This window comes from Arvicanthis niloticus, chromosome 3 (assembly GCF_011762505.2).
Source record: "Arvicanthis niloticus isolate mArvNil1 chromosome 3, mArvNil1.pat.X, whole genome shotgun sequence".
Taxonomy (NCBI): domain Eukaryota; kingdom Metazoa; phylum Chordata; class Mammalia; order Rodentia; family Muridae; genus Arvicanthis; species Arvicanthis niloticus.
Window position 1 is genome coordinate 66,844,624 of NC_047660.1, and position 27,205 is coordinate 66,871,828.

At 43.9% G+C, this 27,205-nt stretch overlaps 1 protein-coding gene and 1 long non-coding RNA gene across 2 annotated transcripts; one reads left to right on the forward strand and one right to left on the reverse strand.

The window, feature by feature from the left end:
* Nucleotides 1-224: 224 nt before the first annotated feature.
* LOC143441593 (uncharacterized) lies at nucleotides 225-24,564 on the reverse strand. The gene is made up of 3 exons (XR_013109154.1): nucleotides 24,305-24,564; nucleotides 14,884-15,233; nucleotides 225-474 (listed from the first exon to the last, which is right to left on the reverse strand). It is a non-coding gene; the product is annotated as an uncharacterized LOC143441593 (long non-coding RNA).
* LOC117705871 (ribonuclease 2B-like) lies at nucleotides 16,803-17,823 on the forward strand. Its single transcript, XM_034498624.2, has 2 exons — nucleotides 16,803-17,025; nucleotides 17,187-17,823. Exons 1-2 carry the CDS (start codon nucleotides 16,818-16,820, stop codon nucleotides 17,645-17,647), a joined length of 669 nt encoding a protein of 222 aa, XP_034354515.2. The 5' UTR covers nucleotides 16,803-16,817; the 3' UTR covers nucleotides 17,648-17,823.
* Nucleotides 24,565-27,205: the final 2,641 nt, after the last annotated feature.

The window sequence follows — 27,205 nt, forward strand, 5'->3', positions numbered from 1 at the left end:
CCTCCCTTTTTCCCTCCCCATTTCCCTTTTCCTCTATGGCAGAAGTCCCACCCTATCCTCTGTTTCGCCCAGCCACTGTGTGATCAGCATTTATTGACAAGGCATAGAATAAATGGTAAGCATTGTTTACACAAACTTGAGACTGGATATCCTTTCTTTTTTATTATTGGATATTTTCTTTGTTTACATTTCAAATGTTATATCTTCTCCAGGTCTCCCCTCTGGAAACCCTCTATCTCATACCCCGTCCCCCTGCATCTATGAGGGTATTTCCTGACCCACCACCTCCTGCCTTCCCACCCTGGCATTCTTCTACACTGGGGCATCGAACCCCCACAGGATCAAGGGCTGCTCTTCCCACTGATGTCCAACAAGGCCATCCTCTGCCACATACACAGCTGGAACCATGGGTCCCTCCATGTGTACTCTGGTTGGTGGTGAGACTGGACATTCTGGATATAAGCATTTCAGTGCCTGGTCAGGGTTGACACAAGATATGAGGCAAGAGAAATCAGCATTTGAATGACACAAGGATAACCTTTACACAGTGCACAAAAGCATTCTGGCCACAAGCAGTACAAGGTTTTACATTTGTATGCCAAATGTTTATATTTGTCTGGCAAAGGCTTTAACCATTGAACCGCCCCCACTCACTCCTCACTGAAGTTTCAGAGCCAAAGATCTACCTTTTGAATTCCCAACAGAACAGTTACACTACCTGTCCCCAAAAGCCAATTTAGTGGTACTTGGTGATGAAAGGAGAAAGATTTGAGCAGTGTGCCACATGGGGTAGAGGACTGGATAAAGGGTCCCATGACCTCAAGTCTGTCTTCAGGGAACAAATGTGAGCTTTAGGTCTAAACAGAGGAACAATTGTAGTAGGAGACAAGAACTATAATGAATCAACCATTTCTGGTCCTCCAAGGTTGCCCAATGAAGTTTCTTAGGTTGTTATTCTTTAAAGGGGGCAGTCTGGCTCCCAAAAGATGAATACCCTGCTTCAGGCTGCAGCCTCCCCCCTTGCAGCCTCAGTTCCTGTTCAGAGTGGAGGCTTGGCAGTCCTGAGGTGGCTGCTGATTGAAGACAATGATTTCAGCCTCGAAAAGGAAGGAGAGCAGTTTGCTATTTTGCATTCTAGACAGGCGCTAGGACATGCCTATGTGCAGAGGAGAGCTGTGACCCAGTGAAAGAAGAAGTCTGAGATGAAGGAGAGAACACCAGGCTCTCGGTTCTGCTTTGAGATATGCTGCAAGCCCAGGGCATGTGCTTCCTAGGAACCTGTTTCTCATTGTGCAGCATGTGCCCCTGTGTCCTCTGTGCAGACGAGTCAGCATGGTCACTGCTTCCAAAGACTTCTCCCCTTCCTTGGCTGTGGGCAGTGCATTAAGAACAAGCCATTTTACTGCCCCACCTTTTCCTTTGCCCTGTTATTCAAATGTCAACATGTTTGAATGTGTATGAACTTCTATGTGCAAACTCAGAACTTAGAAGATAGGATGGTATTATACTTTTAAGTAGGATTCGATTTCTTTCCCGGAACTCACTATGTAGATCAGGCTTGAGTCCAAAGTCACAGAGTCCTGGGATGACCGTGTAGAGTGAAAAATTATAAAGGCCATTTTATGAAATATGTGTAGATTTTTCCGCCTTACAGAACTCGGAACTGAAAATAAGATTTCAGGCCTTCACATTCCAGGTGAAGGACACTTGCTGGATTACATTCCCCAAGCCTCGCCCAAGGCAGGAAGGCATTCCTGACTACAGATAAAGATGCTATCACCTAGGTGGGGCCATAGCCCTATAGCCAGAAAAAGTAACTCTAGATCATTTGGGCTAGATTCTCTGAAATGTTCCACTGTTCTTGGTTACCCCTCCCTTGGTCTTCCCAGTGCTATATTCAAAATTTGTAAAACAACCAATCATGTGTAAGCGCGCGAAAATGCCTTCCTCCCCCCACCCCATGCTATAAAAGACCCTTTAACCCACCACACGTGGCCAAAAACCCTGCTCTTGGAGCTAAAGAGCTTGTCGTTTTTGACCGCCGGCTCCTCCCCTAATAAACCTCTGCTGATTGCATCCAGGTATGGTTTCTTGTGATTTTTGGGTGGTCACAATCCGGAGGCTTGAGGAAGGGTCTCCCGAGTTGGGGGTCTTCAACCGCATGCACCACCACATCTGGCCTTGATATCTTAAGCTGTGTATTTCTTACATTTTCCACTGGATGTTTTAATACCTATTGGCATGTGAAAATAAATGCTAGTCCATTGTGTTTAGATGACCTGGGTTAAATATCAAATAGATTACTTTCTAACATGAGCCAGTCTGACACATTATTTAACTTTTGTGAATCTGCTCATCTGTGCAGCACACAGTACCACACATCGACCTCAGTGCTGTTGAGAGTAGTCAGTGAAACAGTTACTGCAGAGTCTAACTCTGTTCTGTCAGATTCCTCATCTTCTTCTGCTGCCCTGAACTGGTCAGGCGAGTTCTAGAGTCTTTGCTTCCTTTGCAGTTTTGTGTTTCTGCTTCTATCTATTCCCAGTTTGTATTTCACTGGGTTAGAATTCCTCCTAGGTTTCTTACTATAATTGCATCTTATACAATCTCCCTGCTCTCAGGTCAACCCACAATTAATCCATTTCCTGCCTTACTGACTGAGTGATCTGACCCTGTAATTAAAAAACTTTTATGCTCAAGATTAAACTCAAGCTGTTTCTTGATCTGATCTCTTTGCCTTTCTCTTCTCTGACTTCTCCAGTGATCTATTCATGTTAGATGGTCCTCTGGGGCTCTGAGGGCTGGCCAGCTGTGCCTGCTCTCTCAGAATGGCCACTGAAAGATGCAGCACTACTGTGTTTCCTTAAAGACCTCTTTTTTCTCAATTTTATTTATTCAACACCCACTTTTCTTTTAGGTCTCCTCTCATCTGTGTCTTGTTCTCAATTCCAGTATGGAGACATGTTCCTCTTGTCAGATCACAATCTGATATCTTGCTTGCTGGTTTGTCCCTCACTGGACTTGAAGTCCCTGAATGAAGGTATTCCTATCTGGTGTGAGCTGATGTCCACAACAGCTGTTATACTAGAATTCAGCTCTTCCTCCACACACCAGCTTTTCCATTTGTCTCTTTTTTTCCAAGATGGTGTCTGAGTCTTGGATGGTGGTGGTTGATACAGAGGACACTTCCACAGCTGAGAACTCAGAATTATTTATACTTGACACTTTGACCAGTTATGCGTCTCAGCATCAACTGCCATTCTCTCACCAAGGTTGTAGGCATACATTGTTCACCAAGGCGCAGGAACAGTAGCCTCAGATATAGTCACAACACCTGCATCCTAGTCCTGGGGAAGTTGTAGTGGGGCATGGTCCCTAAAGAGACAATGCTGACAATTGTTTCAAAACCTGGCTGTGAATTTGTGACCAAAGAAGTGTTGGGTATTTAAACTAGTGTTACTAAGACTCAGTCAGGTTGTGCTTAGTTCACCAGGAACATCTGAGCTGCACAGAGGCCACAGAGATGCTTCCTCCCACTCAGAGACCCCTCCCTTCATCTCTTCCCTTAAGATTCTTTTCAGTTGCCATGGACAACCAACTGCACATGAGGATTGGAATTAATTTGATGATGTTATCCTAATGAAAAATAAGTTACAGGGTTAATCCCAGCACTCAGGAGGCAGACGTGGGGGGAACTCTTCGAGTTCAAGGCCAGTGAGGGCTACATAGTGAGACCCTGTCTTTTAAAAAAATGTATTTGACTATGACCTTAGCCAATATAAGATAGGTAATAGAGGCTCAGCCATGGGATGGAAGGACCTGTCCTTGGTTCTAGTCCTAAAGAGGAACAGAGGCTCTTTGAGGAAGCCAGGAGCCATACAAATGAATTGTTCGCTCAAAATATCTCTGACTATTTGTTCATTGACTCACAGATATGGTATCACAGAGGACCTCGTATCAGTGAGATGTGTGTTAAGAAGTCTTCAACTGTGCTAAACTCTATTAAGGAAAGTGATAAAAATCTTGTTTTCTTGTCAACAAGCTAGTTGAGGCCTTCAGGCTGTTTCTAATGTGGATCTCTTTCCCTGAGGACACTCTTCTGACACAACAGACTCCATAGACATAATTTTTGATACTGACTTACTGGTGTTCAATACCTCTGTCTGGAGGAAGACTACCCTGAGCAGAGGAAGGTAGATAAAGAGGTCAGACCCCTGGTACCATGAACATTTACAGGACTGAGGGTACCTGAGGAATAGGCTGGCTACTATAACTCCTGACATCTGAGTCTCTGCCAGGGAAGCTTGGGTCCCTTTGAAGTGGAGGGTAATACAACAAATCTGCTTTTAGATCCTCAGCCTCTCACTTAAGGCTTGCCTCCATTTCCAGAAACCTTTCCTTGATTCAGAAGTCCAGTGGGAGGTGATATGTCACTTCTGAAGCCATCTGTAAATCTGAGAAGCAGTTTGTTTGTTTGTTTGCTTGCTTTTGCTTGCTACTCTGGCCTGGAACTTACTTTTGTTGACCAAGGCTGGCCTTGAACTCAAGGATCTACCTGCTTTTGCCTCCTGAGTTCTGGGATTTAATGTTTGAGCCCAATGAGGAATAGGTTTTGAAACAGGTGTTCTTTCATGCCCTTGTCTGTTGTTGGGAAGAGACTTACTGAGCTGCATATTAATCTTAAAAAGATGCTACTTCTGTTTTCCTTTACTTCTTCTTCCAGTGCTTCCCTTTGAGCTTCTCAAACTCAGAACCAAAGGGTTGTTCATTTAGTTCCCTTCATAGTTAGCCTTGGAATCACTGCTTATGCTGTGCTAAAACAGGAGAAATCACTACCTCCTCAGTAGTCTCCTATGCCAATCCCATCAACAGAGAGCCCAGATTCCTCAGCTAAGGCATACAATGACAGTTTCACTGGTAGCAATTGCTTTACAAAGCACAAGGGCATTAGATATGCAGCCCAAGAGGAATCTGTTTGTTGCTCAAAGGGAGATGCTGGTTCTGGGTCAACATATTAGGGAAAGTTCAAAATGTTTTAAAAATAATATTTGGCCAATATTCTCATGCCAGAAGCTAGCTATATATAGTTCTGGCTCTCTTGGGAATGCATATCATGGCTTTTCTGGGCTTTGCCCTGTCTGGGGCCATTGGTTGGTAAAATGGTGTCACTCTGGATTGGATCTTGTTTTTGTTTAACCTGCTGGTAGGATTTATATCTTAGACACTACAACAATTGTAAACTGAAGTTTGATGCCAGTATCCCAGACAGCTCTGAACACAGGGGATCCATACCATCCTCAACAAACAATAGACAGAACAGGAGGAGAGTTTTCCTGTTTCTTGAGTGAAAATAGTCCTAGAAGCCTGTAGGAAGTCGCTGTTAGTGGTAATATATTCCGCCATTCCAAGATGGCGCGGGCATCCTGTCCTTCCATAAGTAAACAACTGACTGCGCAGGTGCAAAGGCAAAAAGCGCGCCAAAAGTCACTGCCAATCTCGAGTCGTATTATGGGTAATGAGTGAACAGCCAATCAGAAGTGAACACGTCACTCTAGGCTGTATTTAAGCAGCGCCTCTTCCTGTCTTTCCGTCTTTCTGCTTCTGCTTATACAAGAATAAAGCCTCGCTGTGGTAACCACCCGAACACTGCCTCTCGTGTCTCTCTCCCACGGGCGAAGGGGACATGGGAGGTGCGTGGAACATCTGGTGTCGAAACCCGGGAATTTCAAGGCGCCACGGAGAGACCCCCCAAGTTTTGGGGCGGGTTAAAAGACTACAGGAATGAGGTACGTCTTTGGAAGATATGCTTGGGGTGGAAACGTTTGTTGCAAGCGGACTTTCGCTCACCGCTGCCACTCCACTAGCTAACCTCTTCCTTGCGTTGCTTTTGCTTTCAGCTATTAGTGCAAGTCAAGATGATTCAGGAGAGGGCCACCCTAGAATACTAGAACCAGAGCGTGTTAGCCGGCATCAGGCCAAAGAGCCTAGAGATCAGGCCAAAGAGCCTGGAGATCAGGCCAAAGAGCCTGGAGAAACAGATAAGGCCAAAGAGCCTGGAGAAACAGAGTACTCAAAAGGAACGAGGGCTACTGCAGAGCTCGTTAAGCTTAAGGACCCTCTACCGGCTAGTGGAGAGAGAGTGGAGGTCAATAGGACTCCCCTTCACCCCATTAAGGAGCTTGAGGCCATAGACCTTAGCAGCTCTGAAGAAGACCTAACGCTAGGAGAGGAACAGGAGGCAGCCACCTATGCAAAAAATAACCGTTCTTAGATAAGACTAAGAAAGACCTTGAGCCACTCATGCCAGCCCCATCGCCCTTGGCCGTCGCTGGCGGCTCGCTCAGGCTCGAGGGTCCCCTGCCGTGCTTCCCGGCTCAGGCTGTGGGAACAGAGGCGCTGTGACGGGGCCGGGCCAGACCGGTTGCAGGGGCATCTGCGCTCTGCTATCTGCGGTGGCTTGCAGCCCGGCAGAGCGAGAGCAAGGGAGCGTGGTGCGAAAGACTGCCAGAGGAGGGAGACAGTCTGCTCTGGGAAGCGGCCTCCCGCCGGCGGGCACACAGGTAGTGCCCTGCGAGCTTAGAGCAAGCAATGCCATTAATTGAACAGATGATCTTTGAAAATGTCACAGCTAAATGCGGTTTGGGAGACACCCTTACTAACGCAGGACTAGCGGCAGCTAATTTACAGATGGCTGCGGTCCTTCTCCAAGGTCAGGGACGAGATAGGCCCTCGCCATGGCCGGGAAGGGGAGCTGTTTGTGCTTATTCCACAGGTGAAGACAATTCAATTTGGGTCCCTACGCGGCTGGTGCAGATTGTGAAGAATGAAGCTAGATTGCAAGATTACGGCTCTGAGTCTCCTGATACTGATGTTCGATTTGGGGGATAAGTATACCACTATGGGCCATAGTTAGATCTTGGCCTGTTCCCATGCCAATACATTCAAATTCTGCAGTGCTGCCATTGTTTACAGCTATTGGGTGTTACTTGGATGCCCCATGCTCACGGTGCATCCGCCAGCAGCCTGAGTCATAAATGCTACAAGTTTTCCATTAAATTTTATACTTTGTTTTGTGGCAGCAAAACTTTATAGCATAAAGGTAATCTACTTGGTGTTGATTTTAGAAAAAATAGATTGCTTACATCGTTAAAGATTGGTTTTGTTTCTCAAAATTATGGTTATACCCTAATATTACAAAAGAGGCTTAAAAACATAGTGAAACTGCCAATATTCCATTGGCTACAGTTGGTAGTTCAACCGAGAGTTTGAAAATTTTTGATTTGCCTATGTTTATAGAGAAAAGATACTACTCGTGTCTTTTAAAGTTTACAGTTTAAATTTAAGGTTTAAAGTTAAAGTTAAGGTCAAAATCACACAGTTCAGGACTAGCCAAGCCTCAGAGAACAGGCTGGAGGGAGGTTGCATTTACATTTGAATTGAGACAATGCAGACTGAGCTGCAGAAGCCCAGGTGCTAAGCATCCCTTTTGTTCTGGGTCTTCACTGCCAGGTCCTGGAGGTGTGTTTACTGGAATTCGTCTTTTGTCTTCATTGTTTCTTGTGAGAAGAGGGATAAACCCAAAGACTTTACAACAGTCTGTGGGCTGAGAGTTATAATTATGCTGCAGAAATTAAAATTATGCCTACTTCCCTCCATGAGTATAACTGTACCTGCTGATAAAATATGGTTCAAATTGTTTTAATTCCCTTATATTCAAAGTTGTTAAAAATGAGATGCCTTGGATTCCTCTAATATATGTAACAATTATTAGAGAATAAGGTTGGCTTTTATCCGATATTCTCATTGGACAAAAAAAGACTGGTTATTAAATTAATCCAAAATAAAGTTCAAATTTAAGATTTATACAGCCTAACTTGCCTACTCCAGCTGCCATTTCAGTAAATGCTTATAGAATTATTATAGATATAAAAGATGTTTTTATACCACCCCTTTATATTTCTAGTAAAGGTGAGAGATTTACAGTTAGTAAATTTATTCATAATTTTTAAGAGCCCATGCATGAAACAATATTTGTTAGAAATAATTGCTTCAGAAAATGGTTAATTGTTTTACATTTTATATATATAAATATTGTTGTTGCTTTAATACAAAAAATTAAGAGGTTAAGTCTTTTAGTGTATATTATTCATTGTGTGATACTTTATTAGTGGATTTCTCTAAAGAAGTTTTTTCTGCAAGCCATTACTCCAATATAACGAGCTTTAAAAATTTCTTGGACTACTTGTTGCTCCAGAAAGGATTCAAAGGCAGTGTCTTTTCAATATTTGAGACAAGTTGGGACTAGAGAAATGGCTCAGCCGTTAAAGGCTAGACTTTTAAAATATAAAAGCTGAACTCCCAGCAACCACATGGTGGCTCACAACCATTTGTGGTGGGATCTAACGCCATCTTCTGGCTTGTGCGTGTACATACAAAAAGAAAATGGTTTACTTTTAATCTTGATTTGCTCTTAGTGATTTTTAAAAGTTGTTTAGAGATATTAATTGGCTAAAACCTCATCTTAAGCTTACCATAGGAGGATTTAAACCTCTGTTTGATATTTTCAAAGGGATGCAAGTCTTAAATTAAATCATATGTGTATTTTCTTGAGTTTACCCGGCTTCAACACAATTAAATTATGTGTTGTAGCCACTGTTTAGAATGTTAAAAAAAGGTGTATCTTCCTTTGTCTTGTTTAATGGTGTATTTCATGAAGTACAAAATGTTTCAGCTACACGATCTAATATCTCTAGCCATTTGAATAACATTAAAATTAATAAGGTGTTTAGGAATGCATCTGCACAACCGGTGTCGGTGTATGTGGACCCCCCATTTTTCTTTATGTTATCCAACTTTTAGAATAATTCTGATATCTTGGATTGTAAGAATGTTACATGCTTTTTGGCACAATGCTGGAATGGATCACTAGACCTAGCCTTGGTTGTGCACGTGCCTACCTTTGTGCCCATCCCAGTAGAAGCTGATCCTGAAACTTTCCCTACTATATCATTATTGAGACATAAAAGAGACTTCGGTCAATCAGAGAGTTGATTTGCTCCAAGCCCATGTGGAACAACTCACGGATGTGGTTCAAATGAGCTGCATGTTAGCAACCCCACATCTAGGTATTACACCTTTGAGATTTATGAATGATACATTTATTCAAAGCCATAATCTTTCTGCTTATTTAAAAGGGAATTGGAATGGGGAGTTGGACCAGGTGCAGCAGCAATTGCAGATCCAGATCTTGAGCCTTGACGGAACACGAGTGGACCCCGTTACCCCTGGCGATCTTACTTCTTGACTTACCTCTGCCTTTTCCTTCTTTCTTAAAGGGTGGGGATAGGCCTGTTTGATGCAGCCCTATGTTGTGGATTAGTGTTCATGATGGTTGGTCTGTAAGCTCAGAGCCCAACAAAAAATGTGACAAGGTCGCTATCGCCCAAGCACTCGCAGCCTTGGAGCAAGCATCTCCCCCTGAAATTTGGCTATCTAGGCTAAGAAAGTAGCCGATGACTGAGACCCTCAGTCGATGCACCCCAAGGGTTCAGCCCATTGCACTGGGTCGATGAGAGGTCTAAGTCTAGCCAGCCCTTGCCTGAATAACTGTGGTACCTGAATATTTAGAGGTGTTTGCGAGCGGGTAATCGACAGGGAATGTTCCACGAGTGTGGATGGATTTCCCGAAAGTATGCCTGATTGCACAAAGGTTTGATACCAAGAATCCTCCCCTGGTGGTGCCCCAGGGTGGAGCCCTCCTTTCCCTATCAAAAGGCATCGAGATGGGTATGGGATGTAAACCCATTACAATATCTCATTTTGCACAGGGGATCAGGCCTCTGCTTTCCCTCACTGAGTTGGTGCCGTGCTTGATAGGCAAAAGGCTGTTCCATATTAATAATTAAAACAGGGGGAGATGTAGGAAGCTGTGGTTAGCGGTGATACATTCCGCCATTCCAAGATGGCACAGGCATCCTGTCCTCCCATAAGTAAACAACTGACTGCACAGGTGCAAAGGCAAAAAGCGCGCCAAAAGTCACTGCCAATCCTGAGTCGTATTATGGGTAATGAGTGAACAGCCAATCAGAAGTGAATACGTCACTCTAGGGTGTATTTAAGCAGCGCCTCTTCCTGTCTTTCCGTCTTTTCCGCTTCTGCTTATACAAGAAGTAAAGCCTCACTGTAGAATCACCCGAACACTGCCTCCGTGTCCTTTTTCGCGGGCAAAGGGGACATGGGAGGCGCGTGGAACAGAAGCATGATTTTTTTCCTTCAGTTTCCTTGAATGATTTCTATGATCACAGAACTCTGGAAGAAGTTGAGGCAGGAGAGTAGGGAGGAGACTAAAGCCCAGAAGTCTTTATCTAAAGCCTTACACAGTAGTGTGTGGGAAAAAAAAACAATTTGGGGGAAAGGAAGACTGGATACTCCCCATTCTGGCCAAAACTGGTACACATTTTGGTGCAGATTCTTAGGAACTGTAGAGTGTATCTGAGGGTAACTCCCAACTCATTACAGCACACACCCTCCTGGGTGGAGCTCAGTGTTTTCACAAGATAGGAGATGCATGAAGTTATATTTACAACTATGTGGAACTGTGAATGCACAGAAAGCCTACATTATGCAAATGAACCAGAATCTCCACATGCAAATGAGCCATAAAGGGTAGGAAGCACAGCTTAGAGTAAGCACTGGAGAAACCAGGTCTGTGAATTACACTGACTTGGTTTTCTTCAAAGGAAGAAAATGAATGATGGCTTGGCCTCATCCACCCCTTTTCTTTCTTCATATTCTCTCCTCTTCCATTTTCTATCCTAAGAACACAGCTGGTCTGGTGTTCAGTCTCTGTGTTTCAGTTCCCTGACAGATGGGATTGCCCTGGGCTATCTAACTGCATTTCTTTTCCTCTCTCTTTTTAGCCCAAACTACTTCATTACTCTGTCCTCCATATCTCATCCTTCATCCCTTATCCCCTTTGTTTACACCTCCCTGTCTCCTTCTCTGCCAACTCAATACTAATCACTGGTGTTATCTGTCCCTCCCCACATCCTAGGAGTAACTAATATACTAATGCACACAATATTGTTGGGATTCCCTCTGAGTACATCTGATGGCAGGAGCTTGAGGCAACAAGTCCCATTGCATTTATAACCAGGAAGCAGAGAATGCTGGTAGCTTCCCTTTTTTCCTCCTTCCTGTGCAGCCCAGGACCCCAGCCTATGGGATGGTGTCACACTGATGAGAATGGACTTCTTACCTCAACCCAATATATAAGCCCCCTCACAGGCATACCCTGCCTTGACCTGCCTAGCTTGGTTCTGGAAACCTGACAAGGATCACGAGGGAATGAAAAAAGAACAAGTTCACAGTCCCCTGTACAGAAAAGCTGGGCTCAAGTGCCAGTGGGCTCTAAGGCAGATGCTCCTGCAGCAACCTGGAAACAGTGTGCATCGACTGTCTACAGCTGTACTTAGAGGCAGGGTAGCCAATCTGGGTAGGAGGTTTCTATAGGGGAGCAGTCATCTTGGAAGAGGAAGCTGTGGCTACCAGTTTCCACACACAGAGGTTTTAGCTAAAGGTCAATAGTACCTCTGTTTCCATAGGTCTTGGATATTTCTGTAACATATGTTCACTCAGGACTTCATCTGTCCCCAACAATGCCCAGAGGTTTGTCCTAAGCTGGTCCTTACTAACTAGTCCTTATTAACTAGTTACTATCTGATTTATTTGCCTCCTCAGGTTTTGCCCTCTTCCTTTGTCTTGCCAGGTCAGAGTCTGAGGTAGAACCCTACTGTTGAGGTCCAGCACCTTCACTGAGAGGAAGAGCTTTAGAAGAAGAAAACCTTGAGGCTGAAGAGTGTAGCACAGCAATGGAGGCTCAGCTAAGATGATGTCAGAAAGCAAAGAAGACAAAAACGAAGCAAAACAAAATTAAATTAAAAACAAACAACAAAATCCCAAAATAATACAAAAGTGAAGCCAAAACATCTTTTAAAAAACAAACAAACAAACAAACAACAACAACATTTAGAGAGTAACCTTAAGAGATTGTCAGTCTTCAGTGTACCTTGGAGGATAGCACACTGTTGAGGGGAAGCTGAATGGTAGCACATTGGCTTGCAGAAGAGAAATCCACAGAGAGAACTCTTTACTTGGCCAAGTCACTGCAAGACCTCTGACAAGGCCCTGAGAGCCAGTTTGCTCTGTGTGGGAAACCCTCTTCTGCCCACTGGAAATATCAGAGCCTGTTGAGCTCTGCTTGATCTCTCCTCTGTGATAGATTAGAACTCAATATAGGAAGAACAAGGAGACAGAGAGAGAGGAAGGGCAGGTGGGGTGGGAGTGGTTGTAAGAGACCTCAACTATCAGTCTCTTTTAACACACACTGTAAAACTTATCTTAATGACAAGGAATTAATTTTTTTTTTTTTTAAGTTTCTCCCATCTTAGAAGACTTTAATGCCAATACCTTCCCCCACCTGTGTTTACTCAAAGGCCCAGCTGCATTCTCAGAAGTTAAACAGCTACAGAAGCTGGCTCCTTCCCCTTTTCTTCATTTCTTTGTGCAAATGATGCTTTTTTAAACTAGTTAATGTGAGAATGGACTGCAGCTGACATTTTTTTTTTCCTAACACAGTCACCTCAAGTCCCTGGTATGCTTGTTTTTCAGAGGACACTCCCTTGATGGAGAGAAAAGTTTTGCCTTGTCCAGAAATTTCAGTTAGAGTGGTGGTCTCTTTTATTGTGAAATCATACTAAATTTTTTTAGCAGGGTGGAGGGAGAGAGAGAAGATTTGGAGACTCTTCTCAGACAGAAGCAGTAAGCCACAGAGCAGTGAAAGGGGATACCGAGGAAAGATGTCAGGACTTTAAAGCCCAAAGCAGGTCTGGGGAAAGATGGCCAAGACTGAAGCTATCAGTTAATAGAAGGATCCATATTGGTTGCTATGAGACCTGTCCTCCAAAGGAGACAGGCTGAACTCTCTGTGTGCTTCTGCACTGGGCCCCTCAGGTGGCTGCTGCCTCCACAGTGTCTTCCATTCCATTTGCAAGAAGCACTTCTGTGTTCTGTCATCCTGCACACAGTGAACTGAAGAAAAGCAGAAGATGGAGGGTGTGCAGTGATTAGAGGTATGCCAACTGTCCTCCAGATCTAGCTTCCTGGATGCAACCATCCTCTTGGAAGGAAAGAGGTGTGCTTAAAGTTGTCTTCCTAAGGCTTCCTTCCTTCCTTCCTTCCTTTCTTCCTTCCTTCCTTTCTTTCTTTCTTTCTTTCTTTCTTTCTTTCTTTCTTTCTTTCCTTTCTCACTTTCTTTTTATTTCTTTCCTCTCTCTCTGTCTCTCTGTCTCTCTCTGTATCTGCCTCTGTCTCTACATATATATATATATATGTGTGTGTGTGTGTGTGTGTTTGTTTGTGTGTGTGTGTGTTTACATGTTTTCTTTGGAAGTGTGAGAAGCATTTCTGCATCTCCAAAATCTCTCTGGGGAGACTTGATGAGTCTGAGTGAGACAGGGGGATGAGGGACTGTATGCTTGTGGACAGGTAAGAAGCCAGGACATGGATCTCAGTGGCCTGAAAGGAGGAAACAACCTACTTCAAGGGCATGGTGGCCTAATTCCTCCTGATAACTCCCATCTAATAGGACTCCCTACTTCTCCCCTGGCCCCTATCCACCCCTGCATGAAGCCCTGGGTTGAGGTCAAGCAGAGGCACAGTCTCTCTCCTTTTCCAGAAGGTTGCCCTGACTTGCCTGTGAGTCCAGCAGGTGAAGTCAAGAGCCCAGTGTCCAGAACACACAGGCCTTATCTCCTACACCACCTCAGACTACTGACATTGTCAGTTTTCTTCACACACAAGGTTATGCATCATTTGAGCGTTCAGTGGCACAGCTGTGGGCACCACAGGGACCGGGGAAGGGGTAAGGATAGTCAGAGGCAGGCACTGATGTTTTCTCATGAATGAACAACTTTGATTCACCCACTGCTGTTGACGCACCTTCTATCCAGTCACTAGATACTCGCTGCAAGCAGAGCTCCAGCAAACAGCATCTTTGCCCCCTTCTCTGAGTTTTTCCTTCTGCCTTCCCTACCTTTGTGGTTTTGCTATGCCCTGGAGGACAACCTCCCAGGATACGGATCTTATACCTGCAGATTCCCTCAGTCAGAGGACCACATGTGAGTGAACACTTGAGAAAGGAACTGCAGACCATCTGGACCCCAATAATTCTGCCCCTGGAAGTTTGGAAGGATCAAGCTTAGATACATGGAATTGCTTTTTTCACACTGACCTACAGAGTCAATCAAGTAGTTGCAATTAAAATCCCAAACTAAAGCGGCTGACTTCCTGGCTGAGGCCAGAATATCACACCATCCATTATACATGAAACCAAGACATGGGGTGTGACAGGCACCCCTAGATGAGTTTCCCAAGAACATATTTAGTGCTGCCCATCATGGCTCCTGGAATGAATACATGCTGGACCAGACCATAGAAACAAAGTGTTTCCACTCACACAGCAAGTCTGCAGTGGCAGGGGAGGTAGAGTTGCACAGTGTCCACCTGAAGTTACATGCCTGAGTCTCTGCAGAATCCTGAGTGTGCAAAAGAGTTGCAGGCCCCTTCACAGACACAACCAACCCAGAGCCTGTCTGTGTGGGAGGTCTCTCTGCAGTTCCTGTGTAACTGCAGAAACCTGATCAAATGGTTCAAGATCTGCTTTTGTTCATTTGCCTAACAAAGAGATACACAGAAGGTCCCATATCATGAAGGAGAAGACCTTAGAGCCCCTGAACCAAATATACTTAGAGCTTTTGTAAATAAATCAGAGTTAAATTCACTTGCATCCTGCTACAAATCACCTTTCCAATGCTTGATAAATACCTGAGACAAATCCATGGTTTGAGAGAAACAGAGATTCATTTGATTCCAGTGTCAGAGACATTATCCGATCTGTTGGCTGTCTTGTCTGGGGGTCTGTGGTAGAGAAAAGCCCACAATGGGAGGCAGGTGATTGAGCAGAGCCGCTCAAGGTCACAGCAGAAGAAAGGAGGGCAGGAAAGGGCACCAGGTCCCAAAACATCCATCCAGGGCACGCCCACAGCATCCTAGCTTCTGCCTCCTGAGTCTTACTTCCTCAAGCTGAGCATCCACTCACAGCAGCACAGGCTGCTTACAAGCTGTCCCAGGAGCTGCCTGTGGAAGTGCAAGTCTGGGACCCTAGAACTTCCAGCCTGAGGAGGAAGGAGAGAAAAAATTGAATCCAATCTGGGTTTCTAAGCAAGTTCATATCAAACCCAGGCTACAGAGTGACACCCTGTCTCAACACTTCTTAGCACCTCCAAACATCAGTCCCTAAAACACAGGTTACTGTGACAATTTTATTAATGCTGTGCACTGTCATTTCCATAGACAGCCTGAGCACTTGGCAGAGCTGTGTCAAACACTATGCTGACACTGGGCATCTGTCAGCCAATAGGTCAATAGTAGTCATTGCAAGAAGATTTGGGGTTGAAGACATTCCATGCTTTGGACACAATCTCTCCCAAATGGAATCTGCACAAAGAGACATCTATCAATTGGGACAGCAAAATACTCATTGTGACTTATAGGTCATGTGAGGAAGTATTTCTTGAGACAATACCTTATGATATTCATCAAGTTTGGAACAACAACACAAAGTATTTACTACTAGGATATAACTCTGGCTGTCCTTCACAACAGAAGTGTGAGCAGGTCTGGAGATGTGTCACTGGATTGGAAGGCAAGGGAGGTTTTGATAACAAAAAACTTAGAGAAGCATTTAATCTGATGACGCCAAAACTCTTATCTGTGTGACCCTCGGGTGTAGCTCAGTGGCAGATCATTCCTCTAGAGTGCACAAGGCCCTGGGTTCAAGCCCTAGCACAAAGAGGAAGAGAAATGAAAATTCTTTTATGGTCAGTGTATCTTTCTTAACATTGGCTTATAGTAACTCTGGCAGCTTAGATAAAGTGATGTTCTACTCAAGGCACCATGGTGTAAAACTAGACCATTAGTACTAGCTCGGGAGCAAGTGTGTGTAGTTGGAAATGTAGACAGGAATCTTATACAGGAAACAGTTAGAAAAAAAAACTATGCAGTATTCTGTGTGTACAGTTTTTTGTTACTATTTCTGGATACAGATTTTAATGTTTGTTTTGTAACTTTCACATGTGTCTGCATTCATATTGCCATGCATGTACAGGGACTAATAAAAACCAATCTGGTGTCCAATTCTTCTGGAGGTGGAGTTATCTGCAGTTGTGACCTCTGGGTGACAAACTGGGCTCCTCTTGAAGGGAAGGGATCTGGCAGAGGAGAAGGTGTCTTAAGCACTGATGTCCCACTGATCCTTAAGACTTATTTTTACTTATATGTCTCTGTGTGTCTGTGTTCATGTGTATGAACATGCCAACAGATGCTATTAGAAGACATCAGATGCTCTGGAATGGAGTTCAGGCAGTGGTAAGTCACCAGCATAGGTACTGAAACAAAACTTGGGTCCCCTGGGAAATCATAGTGCTCTTAACCACTGAGGGATCTCCGCACACCCCAACATCATATAATTTTAAAGGTGAAAGACAGTAATGTAAATATCTCTTATGATTCTGGCTTTCCAAGGCTTTGTTTCTAAGTGTATAGCCAGGCTAGGAATCTTGGTCTGTCCACAGTTACAAAATCTGTAGACAATTAACAGGAAATACAAACATTTCTATGTGTAGTTCAGATTCAGACTTCAAACTGCCCTGCACAAGAGGACTTAGAATTTGATTTCTTACAATGGAGCCAGCAGCACCATGGCTTGGCCAAGTGAAGAAACAGAAGGCTGGTTGCACAAGCAGGCAATGTACCAATCTGTGGGTTCTCATGATGAAGTCTCTGAGCCACCAGCTCCACCCACAGAGCCTCCTCTCTATGTATTTGGGCCCAAGTGGACCTCACCCATCATCTCTAATTTCCAGGACAACCAGAGCTCAGTTCCACAGGAGCTACAACTCAGACTGGGTAAGACACTGACTGTCTAAGCCTGGGACAGGAGGGGCAGTGATGGGGCAGAGTCAAGGAGAAGTGACACAGTGGACCACAGTGACAGCAGAGGGCCTTCAGGAAGAGATAGGGAAAACTGAACTAGGGTGGGAGTAGTCACTTCTCTTCTGTTCTCACAGGAAACATGGGTCTGAAGATGCTTGAGTCCCGACTTTGTCTCCTGCTGCTGCTGGGACTAACACTTTCGTCATGTCAGGGAGTACCCTCGTGGCAGTGGTTTAAAACCCAGCATATCTATAATGATGCCAATCCCCGATGTGATGATGCTATGAGGGCTATTAACGGCAATACAGGAAACTGTAAGAACTTCAATACTTTTCTTCATACATCTTTTGCTGATGTTGTTCAGGTGTGTAACAATCCACCTACCATCTGCAAAGACGGTAGAAGTAAAAATTGTCATGAAAGTACAGCTCGGGTATTGGTAACTTCCTGTTCACTCACAAGGGTAGGAATCGATTATTGCAAATATAATGATGAAGAGGGTATGAAGTTCTACAGAGTTAAATGTAAAAGAACAACTCCACAGGACAAAACCGAGTATCCAGTGGTTCCGGTTCACTTGGATGACATATTTTAGCTCCAGTGCCAGCACTTGGTACCTTCACTCATCTGCTACTGCCAAGATCATAGTAGTGAAGAACCAATTCCTCTCTGCTCTGCATATCAGCACCTGTCCTCATGGAACCTGTCCCTGTCACTCTTTAATGTTGTGAAACAGATCCTTCCTAATCAATAAACACCTTTGCATACTCATCTATATCTCTGGTATCTGTCTGACAGAGAGAGAGAGAAAGAGAGAGAGAGAGAGAGATGGAGAGAATGGGAGAGAGAGGAAGGGACACACACAAAGAGAATTTTGTGTGTGTGTGTGTATGTGTGTGTGTGTGTGTGTGTCTCTTGAGGCAAGACTTCATACCAACTGAAGCATCTACCCAGTCACCGAAAACAGATGAATCTGAGGAGATATGGGCATCTTTCCAGAACATTCCTACAGGATATCTTCCCTGAAGCTTCTCTGTGGGAAAGAACTGGCTGGGAGGGGAGACCAGGGAATTGGGATCTCAGTGAGGCTGTCCCTTGCCCTCTCCCTGCATAGCTGTCTTCAGGGTCACTTGTGAGACCATTCAATGCAGATAGGGGAACTGGAATCCACAAAGAAAAGAGATAAATAATGAGAGGTCCTGTCCTGACTCCTGAGGACAGAACTATAGTCAGGATTCAGTGTCAGACAGGAAGGTGCCATCCCTTTAAGGACTTGGGGGAGCCAAGCATCACCAGATGTGGCAGTGAGCCTTCATGCACTGTCAGAGTCAGAATGCAGCAGAGGGGTGACATCCTCAGGTCCATACTTCTGTCTTTCATCTGGTTACCAGCTTCCATTTTGCTGATCCTTTCTGGGTCACTAGATGCAATATTTAGCCTCTCCTCCCCACTGGGCAGTGGTGGTACTTCATGTTCTCAGTGGACCACAGTCAGGGCCCCAGGGAAGCCACTCCTCCTGAGCAGCAAATGGATTTGTTTGTGGACTCTGCCCAACTGGATTGGTGTGGAATGTTGCTGAGTCTGGCATTGCCGTGGTGGGGACAGAATGACAGGGTTCCTGTCCCTGTGATAGGACTAACAGATGTGGAATGCCATGGCACAAGGCTTTTTAATAATAATATACATAATTTCATGTTCCTTTGAGCAATGTCCTCCCTGTCAACTTTAATGACTTCATAAGGATCTAAGATAGCATGAGTCAGGGTGTCGAAGGTGTGGCTAATGTCTTTGCAGAATGGTACAGACTGTGACCTTCAGCACAGCCTTTTAGTCTGTGGATAAGAACTCTAAAAACATGAGTTTGAAAATATATAATTTCTTAACTATGTGAAAATTAAGGATGCAATAGGAATTATGATAGGCTTCCTGAAATTGAAAGAACAAAGGCCCCTACACTATAAACCAGATTGTCAGAAAGGTACAAAGGCAGGCACATTCCTGAGTTCAAGGTCAGCCTGGGACAAAGCAAGTCTAGGCCCAGGTGTGGTAGAAATAAATGATAACTTCAGGCCTAGAAATTTCAGGTTCCACCCAGATAGTTTATTTACCTTCTCTGCTTGACAGAGGTAGGCAGATCTCCGAATTCTTTTGCAGTGTTAAAAGAAAATATGTTCTTGCTGTTTCCTAAGAATTAAGTGGCTGGGGTCACAGGATGCTGATTCATAGTATAAAAAAAACAAAAAAACAAAAAACAAAAAACAAACTAACAAAAAAACCCTAGAGAAGTGTCTCGAGCTTTCCAGAGAAAGCAGATCTGAGAGGGAAAAAAGCAAAACATTGAGAATGTAGGCTGGAAAGCTGTCTCATCGAGGCTTAGCTTGGACAAGATAGCCAGAGACTTCTTCTCTCAGAAACCCTCATGAGATGGTCAAATATGTACAGAATGCTAAAGTGAACTTCACAGTAGACAAATTGTTCAGATGATGAAAGCTGAGGGTCTCACTAGTAGCTCTGGCTGTACACATGTAGAGCAGTGGAAACTTGATGACCGTATACAGAAAGAAGAGCAAACAACAGACAAAACATCACTCTCAGAGAAGCACGAGCTTCCAGAAGCAGACTGGAGAGAAGCCAAGAGAACAGCTAAAAGCTAGCTCATCAGAAGGCTGACGAGCACAAGGACACCACACAACGAAGAGGGTTCGCAAGTCTCACGAGCACACTCAGACTACCCTCAGGAGTGTCCGGGACTACATAGCACGCTAGGTGAACTTCAAGGTCGACAGCCAGACTTGGCGTGTACGCTATCGTAGTCTAAAGTGCCTGGCTGTACCCGTAAAGGTCATGGTTACTAACAAAAACTAGTAAATCAACACAACTTGGTAAAGTAACGACTAAGCAGAGTAAAGAAGCTAGGACAGATCACCATAAATCTCGTGTCACAGAAATCAGTGGTGAACTAACGTCAGACTCCAGTTGCAGAAGACTGTAGAAACATGTGTGCTCATGAATCAGTAGAAATCTTACCGTAAATGTGCAGTAAATCTTAACTAACTCTCCCAGTAGGTCATTGTAAAATTAACCATCAACACAGCTCTCAATGTGTGCTAAATTATCTAATTACCAGCAGAACTTAAACAGCAGGAAATTCAGAAGTGCAGCTTCCTCCAGAGTGTACAGGGGACAGAAAGAGTAGTAATACAAACGGGTTTCCGTGTGTGTTTTGTGTAGACAGATCTCCCAGGCCTTCAGACAGAACCAACTGTGTAAAGGACAGGAATCCATGAAGTTCAGACCTTGGCTTAGGGAGATTAAGAAGGAATGATTTTGCATCAGTGCTCACAGGAAGTGTGTTAATCAGAGGTGGATACAACCTAAGATCTCCCTCTGTTGTGCAGAACTACTGGGAGGCAGGACTGGAAGTGTGGGTTGCAATCAGGAACTGACTCTCAAAGCCTAATGAGACTTGAATCCATGCAATGGAATAGAGCAGGCATGATCATCCGGATTCACAACAGGCATGCAGGGGCTGATGGTGCAGTTCAGTTGGCAGTGCTTGCTTACCATGTATAGAATCCTGGGTTCAGTGTCTGGCACTGCATAAACAGAGCATCCCATAATCCCAGTGTCTTGAGGAAGAGACAAGAGGGTGGGGAGTCTGAAGCTAACCTGGGCTACACTGTGAATTTGAGGGTAGTTCTCAATACCTGAGACCCTGTCTCCAAAAACAAGAGCAAAAAGCAAACCAACCAAACAACAACACCAACCCTGTGGGCCATGGCATTTTCTGGCCCTATATTCTGAGGTCACTTTCTCCCCACCATTTCTAACCTCTCCAGTCACATGCTCCAGCCACAATATTCGCAGCCTTTTCTGCCTGGGAGCAGGGTGACTTAGAGCCAAACAAGAAGGCCTATGTGCTGTCAGAATACTTCGACTGAGATTGCTATCCCTTGTAAACAGTCATCTAAGACTTCTATTGACTTCTAGCCAGCACCACAGACACCCCATGCTCTAGAGAAGTTCACTGTTGACAACAGCTCTCTCCTGGGACAAGGTCCTTTCTAGCACTCTCTCCCTCAAAGCCGTTTTTCCTGGTAGCTCTTTTCTGTCTCTTGCTGTTGACTCACATACATTAACATAAGTCCTCACACTTAACATTAGAAGCTAAGGTCTATGTCTCAGAGAACACATGACCAACCCTTGTCTCACTGAGCCTGGAGTACTTCACTTAAGATACTGTCCAGTTCCAACCATTTCTTGAAACGTTGACTTCTTTCCCTCTAAATGGAACTCCATCGTGCAAATGAGTCCCATATTCACCCTCTAGTCATCTGTGGTGAATGGGCACATGCTGGATAGTGTATTGCTGGATCAGATGGTAGGTTGTGGAGAAACTGACACACAGATTTCCATGTGGCCATGCCAACTCACAGTCCTGCCAGTAGGGAACAAGGCTTAGGCTTTCCCTGGATCCTTGCCAGCACTGTGTTCAGTGTTTTCTGGATGCTAGCCACAGTGACCTGGTTGAGATGGACTTTTAAGCTGTTGGGTGGGGTGGGCTATTTTGTTTGTTTTGGTTTTTGCTGTTGTTTTGTTTTTGAGACAGGGTCTCTACATAGTCCTGGCTATCCTGGCATTCACTCTGTAGTCGGGGTCGGATCCAACTTAGAGATGCTACAGGTTGTTTTAATTACAGTTTCCTAATAGCTAACGATCTCATAAACTTCTTCTTTTCCCAGTCAATAGGCCTGTCATGAAGAAAGCAAGTAACAAAAAGTAATGCTGTCAAAGATTTGAGGACAATGGTGAAGGAAAAGAGGGAGCTTGTGTTCACCTCTTGTGGCAATGCCATCTTGTGGATCCACTGTGGAAACTAGAAAGAAGTGGAGACAGGCCTACTCTGTTCCCCAGCTCCAGCATGCATGGGTCTATGTTCTGAAGACACATTAGAGAGATACTTTCTCAGCCATCATTACTGCTGATCTGTGCAGGAAAGTCAGGAAGTGGGTTCAGCCTGATGTGCCTCAATAACAGATGGATAAAGACAGTGGATCAAACATGCCCAGCAGAACTTTATGCAACCAGAGAGGAAAATGAAATGTTGACATACAGCACTGAGTTTAGCTAACTGCTTTGTGCTCCTGAAGGGTCAAGAGCCACCCACAGAAGGAATTCTTTAGATCCACAACTGAAAGACACACACATACCTTTGCTTAATTTTCATATGCCAGGAGAGATCAAACTTGGGATAGTGTCCTTTAGAGACACATATTTGACTCCTCTGTAGTCTTTTCAGCCCCAGTAGCTAAAGGTTCTACCTAGCCAGTGACGATGTGTACAAACACTAACACATATTTGAAGCATCCCCAAGGAGACAAAAGAGTACATTCTACATGCCAGTTCTCACTGGGGTAGAAGTCCCTCCTCTAGGTTGGTCTGAGGAGTGTAGAGGATGAGGGCAGCAGAGTTGTGAAGACTGTAGGCCTGATATTCTTGCTTTACTGTGGGTAAACCTCTACCCAAGAACAGCCAAGTCACCATTTACAGAGTGGCAAACCTCCCTGGATGAAATGAGTCATGTATTCCCTGATTTTTCTTCACTGCAGGATTTAGATGGGGAAGTATTTTATTTCCCACACTGATCCATGGCCAGTTTCCATTGCCCCCTTTTCATGGCAAACTGCAAGAGTGACGTACATGTTGGTTGTATATCATCTGTCTTTGGAAGGAGCAGTGCTCTCTATCTGTAATGTGTCTTCTTTGCCTTCCTCTGTGCTGGCCTATTTCCTTGGGCAACATTAGACATGCAGACCCTTCTGATGGTCCTTCCAGTAGATGACAACCACTTGATCAGAGACTTAGACAGCTGCCAATGGGTTTAGAATCTTTCTTGCTTAGGTTTTATAGGTCAGATGTTGGCTGTTAACCTTCTTCAAATTTCCAAAGATGGCAGCAGAGGCATGCGACATTGTGAAGGCATACTAGAAGCAATGTAGATATCAACCTTTTCTTTATCTTTGCCTAGATTGAGTCACCATATTAGAGCTTAGAACTGCCCTGTGGATCTAAAATAGAAGTGAGTAATGTGGTAACCTTAATAATTCCACTCTAGAAGATTATGCACTATCTTGTCTTGAGTTTTCCAGTTAGATGATAAGTGCCCCAATCAGGAAACCATTTCTCCCCTTGATTATCCAGAGGCTGATCCTAAATCAGCCAGGCTGGCAAATGTGGAGGAGATAGTCTCAGCACACAGTGTCCCAGATAGGAAGTCACTAACCATGGGCATAAGTGAAGCAACTTTGGTGTGCCCTGTGTTCTCATAGTTACCTCTGGTTGTCTAGGAAGCTCCTCTGGTGTTTACTTCCAGTTAATCATATGTAGCCCTTTAATTCTACTATAGATTTTACTTGGTTGGATATGAGAGCTTCTAGTCATTGCCTTCTAGTCTTGGAAGCCTCTAGAACCATCAGTGATGCAGCTGCCAGAGCTTTTGGACAGGAGGATCTTCTGATGATACAACATCTAATTTCTTTGAAAAAGAAAATCTACTATAGGTCACATACTGACCCCAATTATTAGAATCAATATCCTAAGGACAAGGTCTTTGCTTCCTGCCTGCTTCGACTAGTTAAATGATTATTCCATTCACCATTCCAGCTGTGGTAACCCAAGTCTGAGTTCTTGATAGCCTCACAGAGAGGTTTTTCCCATTAATGTAAAGTTGAGCACTCAGATTCAACAAATCCAGCATCCCCTAAAGGAGCAAAGTCCATCTTTATCTTTTGTGTAAGTAGTTCACTTTTGACTCAAACATACAATAGAATTGCTATGGAGCTGTAGCACCTGAAGTAAATACTAAATATGGTAGGTTTTGTAGAATTATCTGGGATTTTTCTGGTAGTTCTGATAACCACAAGAGGCTAGAAGGTTTAAGATGCTAATAATATTTTGGTTTCAAATTTTCCTAGTACCAATGTGTATACACATATCATCTACATATTGTAGAATGGTTTCTTGTGGTTAAACAAGGTGCCTAAGATATTTTTTTAATCCCCTACCAAAAGGACTTTCCCTGAACCCTTGAGGAATAACTATATTGCTGGCAATTTCCAGTGATTAGCAACTCCAGCTTGAAAACAAACAACTACTTTCTTGGTTACTTTCTCACTGCTGTGATTTAAAAAAAAAAAAAAAAAAAAAAAAAAAGCAAAACCAACTTGAATAAGAATGGGTTATTTTTACTTACAGTTTCAGGGGGACATTGAGACATAGTCCAGCATTCTGTCAAAGTTATGACAGAACAATCTTGCCCCAAGTCAGGCATCCAGCAACTAGCAACACAGAACAGCAGCAGCAGGGGCAGCAGCAGCCAACACCCTCTCTCAGGGTTCTGACATTTGTATACCTGCTCACGAATCCTTTCTTTGTTTTTCTCTTTTTCTTTCCTTTTTAACCCTTCTAAAAAATAGTAACTTTTGACTAATGTAAAATCAATATTATCTTACCTCTTTCTCTCAATCTAGAACAGTGGTTTTAGATGCTGAAACCCTTTAATACAGTTCCTCATGTTGTGGTGACACCCAACCACAAAATTATTTCGTTGCTACTACATATCTGTAATTTTACTACTACATGAATTGTAATGTAAACCTCTAATATACAGGGTATCAGGTATTTGACCCCGCCCAAAGGGATTGTGACACAGAGGTTGAGAACCACTGCTCTAGAACACCTGATGGGAACAAGGGTCCTGTAATATTTATGTTCTAAGATAAAGGATTGAAGAACATTGAGATTGTAGTGATGTGGCTATGAGCCTGGATTTGGGAAGTGGAGACAGAAGGATCAGGTGTAGTCAAGGCTGTCTTCAGTCTAGATACCTGGGCTAGGTAAGACCTTGACTCAGAAAATAATTGAAATAAAAACTGTAAAGAACTTGGAAATTTCTATTTCAAAGGAGAAAGATGCAAGCCAAACCAGACAGAGACAGTTGGTTTCCTGACTTTCTAAATGGCCCTCAAGGCTTTTGAAATTGCTGTTGTAAAGCCTTCCTGACCACAGCAGCTGTACACCATGTGTATTGGTTTCAATGCTCCATCATGCCACAGCGCCACAGGATTTCTCAAGATTCTTCACACACTTGCCCTCCTGCCATGTCCCCACTAGAATTGAGTTGCTCCTGGATGGTTCAGGATGGAATCTCACAGCTTACACCTGAGACCCACTGCTTTCCCACACAGCTCATGCTAGTAATCTCAGACCATGTCTGATTCTTTTAAGTTGATATTTTATGTGCATAGGTGTCATGTTCTCATGTATGTCTGTGAACCCAGTGCGTGCAGTGCCCTCCGGGGTCAGAACAAGGCAACAAGTGCCCTAGAAGTGAAGTAAAGAGGACTGTGAGCTGCCATGTGGTGCTGGGTGTGGAGCTCAAACCCTCTGGGAGAGCAGCCAATGTTCTTAACCTCTGAGACCCACTGTCCTCCCTAAGAAGAAATACAAGAAACCAAAGGGGGCGTCAATGAAATTTCCAAGTTCTTTACGGTTTTTATTTCAATTATTTTCTGAGACAATGTCTTACCTAGCCCAGGTATCTAGGCTGAAGATAGCCTTGAACTCCTCCTGATCCTTCTGTCTCCACCTCCCAAATCCAGGCTCATAGCCACATCACAACATTCTCAATGTTCTTCAGTCCTTTATTTTAGAACATCAAGATTTCAGGACCCTTGTTCCCATCAGGTGTCCTAGAGCAGTGGTTCTCAAACTCTGTGTCAATATCCCTCTGGGGTTGGGGTCACATACCAGATATCCTATATATCAGAGGTTTACATTACAATTCATAATAGTTGCAAAATTACAGTTATGTAGTAGCAACGAAATAATTTTGTGGTTGGGTGTCACCACAACATGAGGAACTGTATTAAAGGGTTGCAGCATAAGGAACGTTGAGAACCACTGTTCTATAGGGAGAGAAAGGGGTAAGATAATATTGATTTTACAGTAGTCAAAAGTTACTATTTTTTAGAAGGGTTAAAAAAGAAAGAAAAAGAGAAAAACAAAGAAAGGAAGAGACAGAAAGGAAGAAAGAAAGGAAGGAACAAATGAAGGAATGAAGGAAGGAATGAAGGAAGATCAAATTGTTTTTGTTGAATATGGTCAGAGGAGGAAAGTTTGACTTTTGTTGTCTCCTCATTCTTAACCCCTATTTCCTTTCCTTTAAGTGACTTTTGAGCATCTCTTAAGAGCTCTGTGCCTCCTGTTTCTGAGAACTTTAGTACAGTGTGAACAGGATCCTCTGAGATGCTGTAGTCAGGAAAAGAATGGCTTCTGTGAGTCAAGGGTTAGGAAATCTGTCTGCCACATTGTTCTAAGACATTTGCAACATGTGCTAGAGCATGCAAACTCTGAAGTAAACTCTGTTTGCTCCACTTCAGTCTTTATTCCAGATGTTTGGGCCTTGGAACTGCTTTTCCCATAATGCTTCACAAACTTTGAGAAATGCTCTTGAAGCATTTATACCTTGCTCTGAGAGTGAGCATCCTGTACTTTTTTGTATTTCTTTTGGCGTCAATGTAATCTTTGTGTCATACTAGGTGGGACACACAATTCTGAGTGTGTGAGAATTGTGACCTGATCCTTAGGGTCACATGCACCTTGTTAGATGTCATGTAAGCCATGGGATCATGGGACCATTGCCCTCCATGGCACAGTGTGCTGGAGAAAATTCTTCCAGCTTTGATTCCACAGGCTAAGCATGAAACCTTACTGTTTCTCTTCATAGGATAGAAAGCCTTCGTGCTTCTTTTGAGATGGGGATTGTTGGAGTGATTGAAAGGGTCTGGATTAAACCTTCCTGTCATTTATCAGGATCAACTTGAGCTGATTAGAGGGCACACAACCCACACTCTGGGTCTGTGACCCCTGGATGACCCTCTGACAGTATGTTCCACTCTCACGGGCGGTACACATATCCCGGAGTGTATCACAGCATTTTCTTAGTTATCTGATCTTGGGAAACTCTGAAACTGCCCCAGCTCTGTTGTAGCTGCCTCTCTTTCCAGCAGAGGCTTGAGTCTCCTGAGCTTGCCCTTCACTTCCTTTCTTACAACTGTAGGAATCAGGTAGGCTAAGGAGCACTGCGTTCACA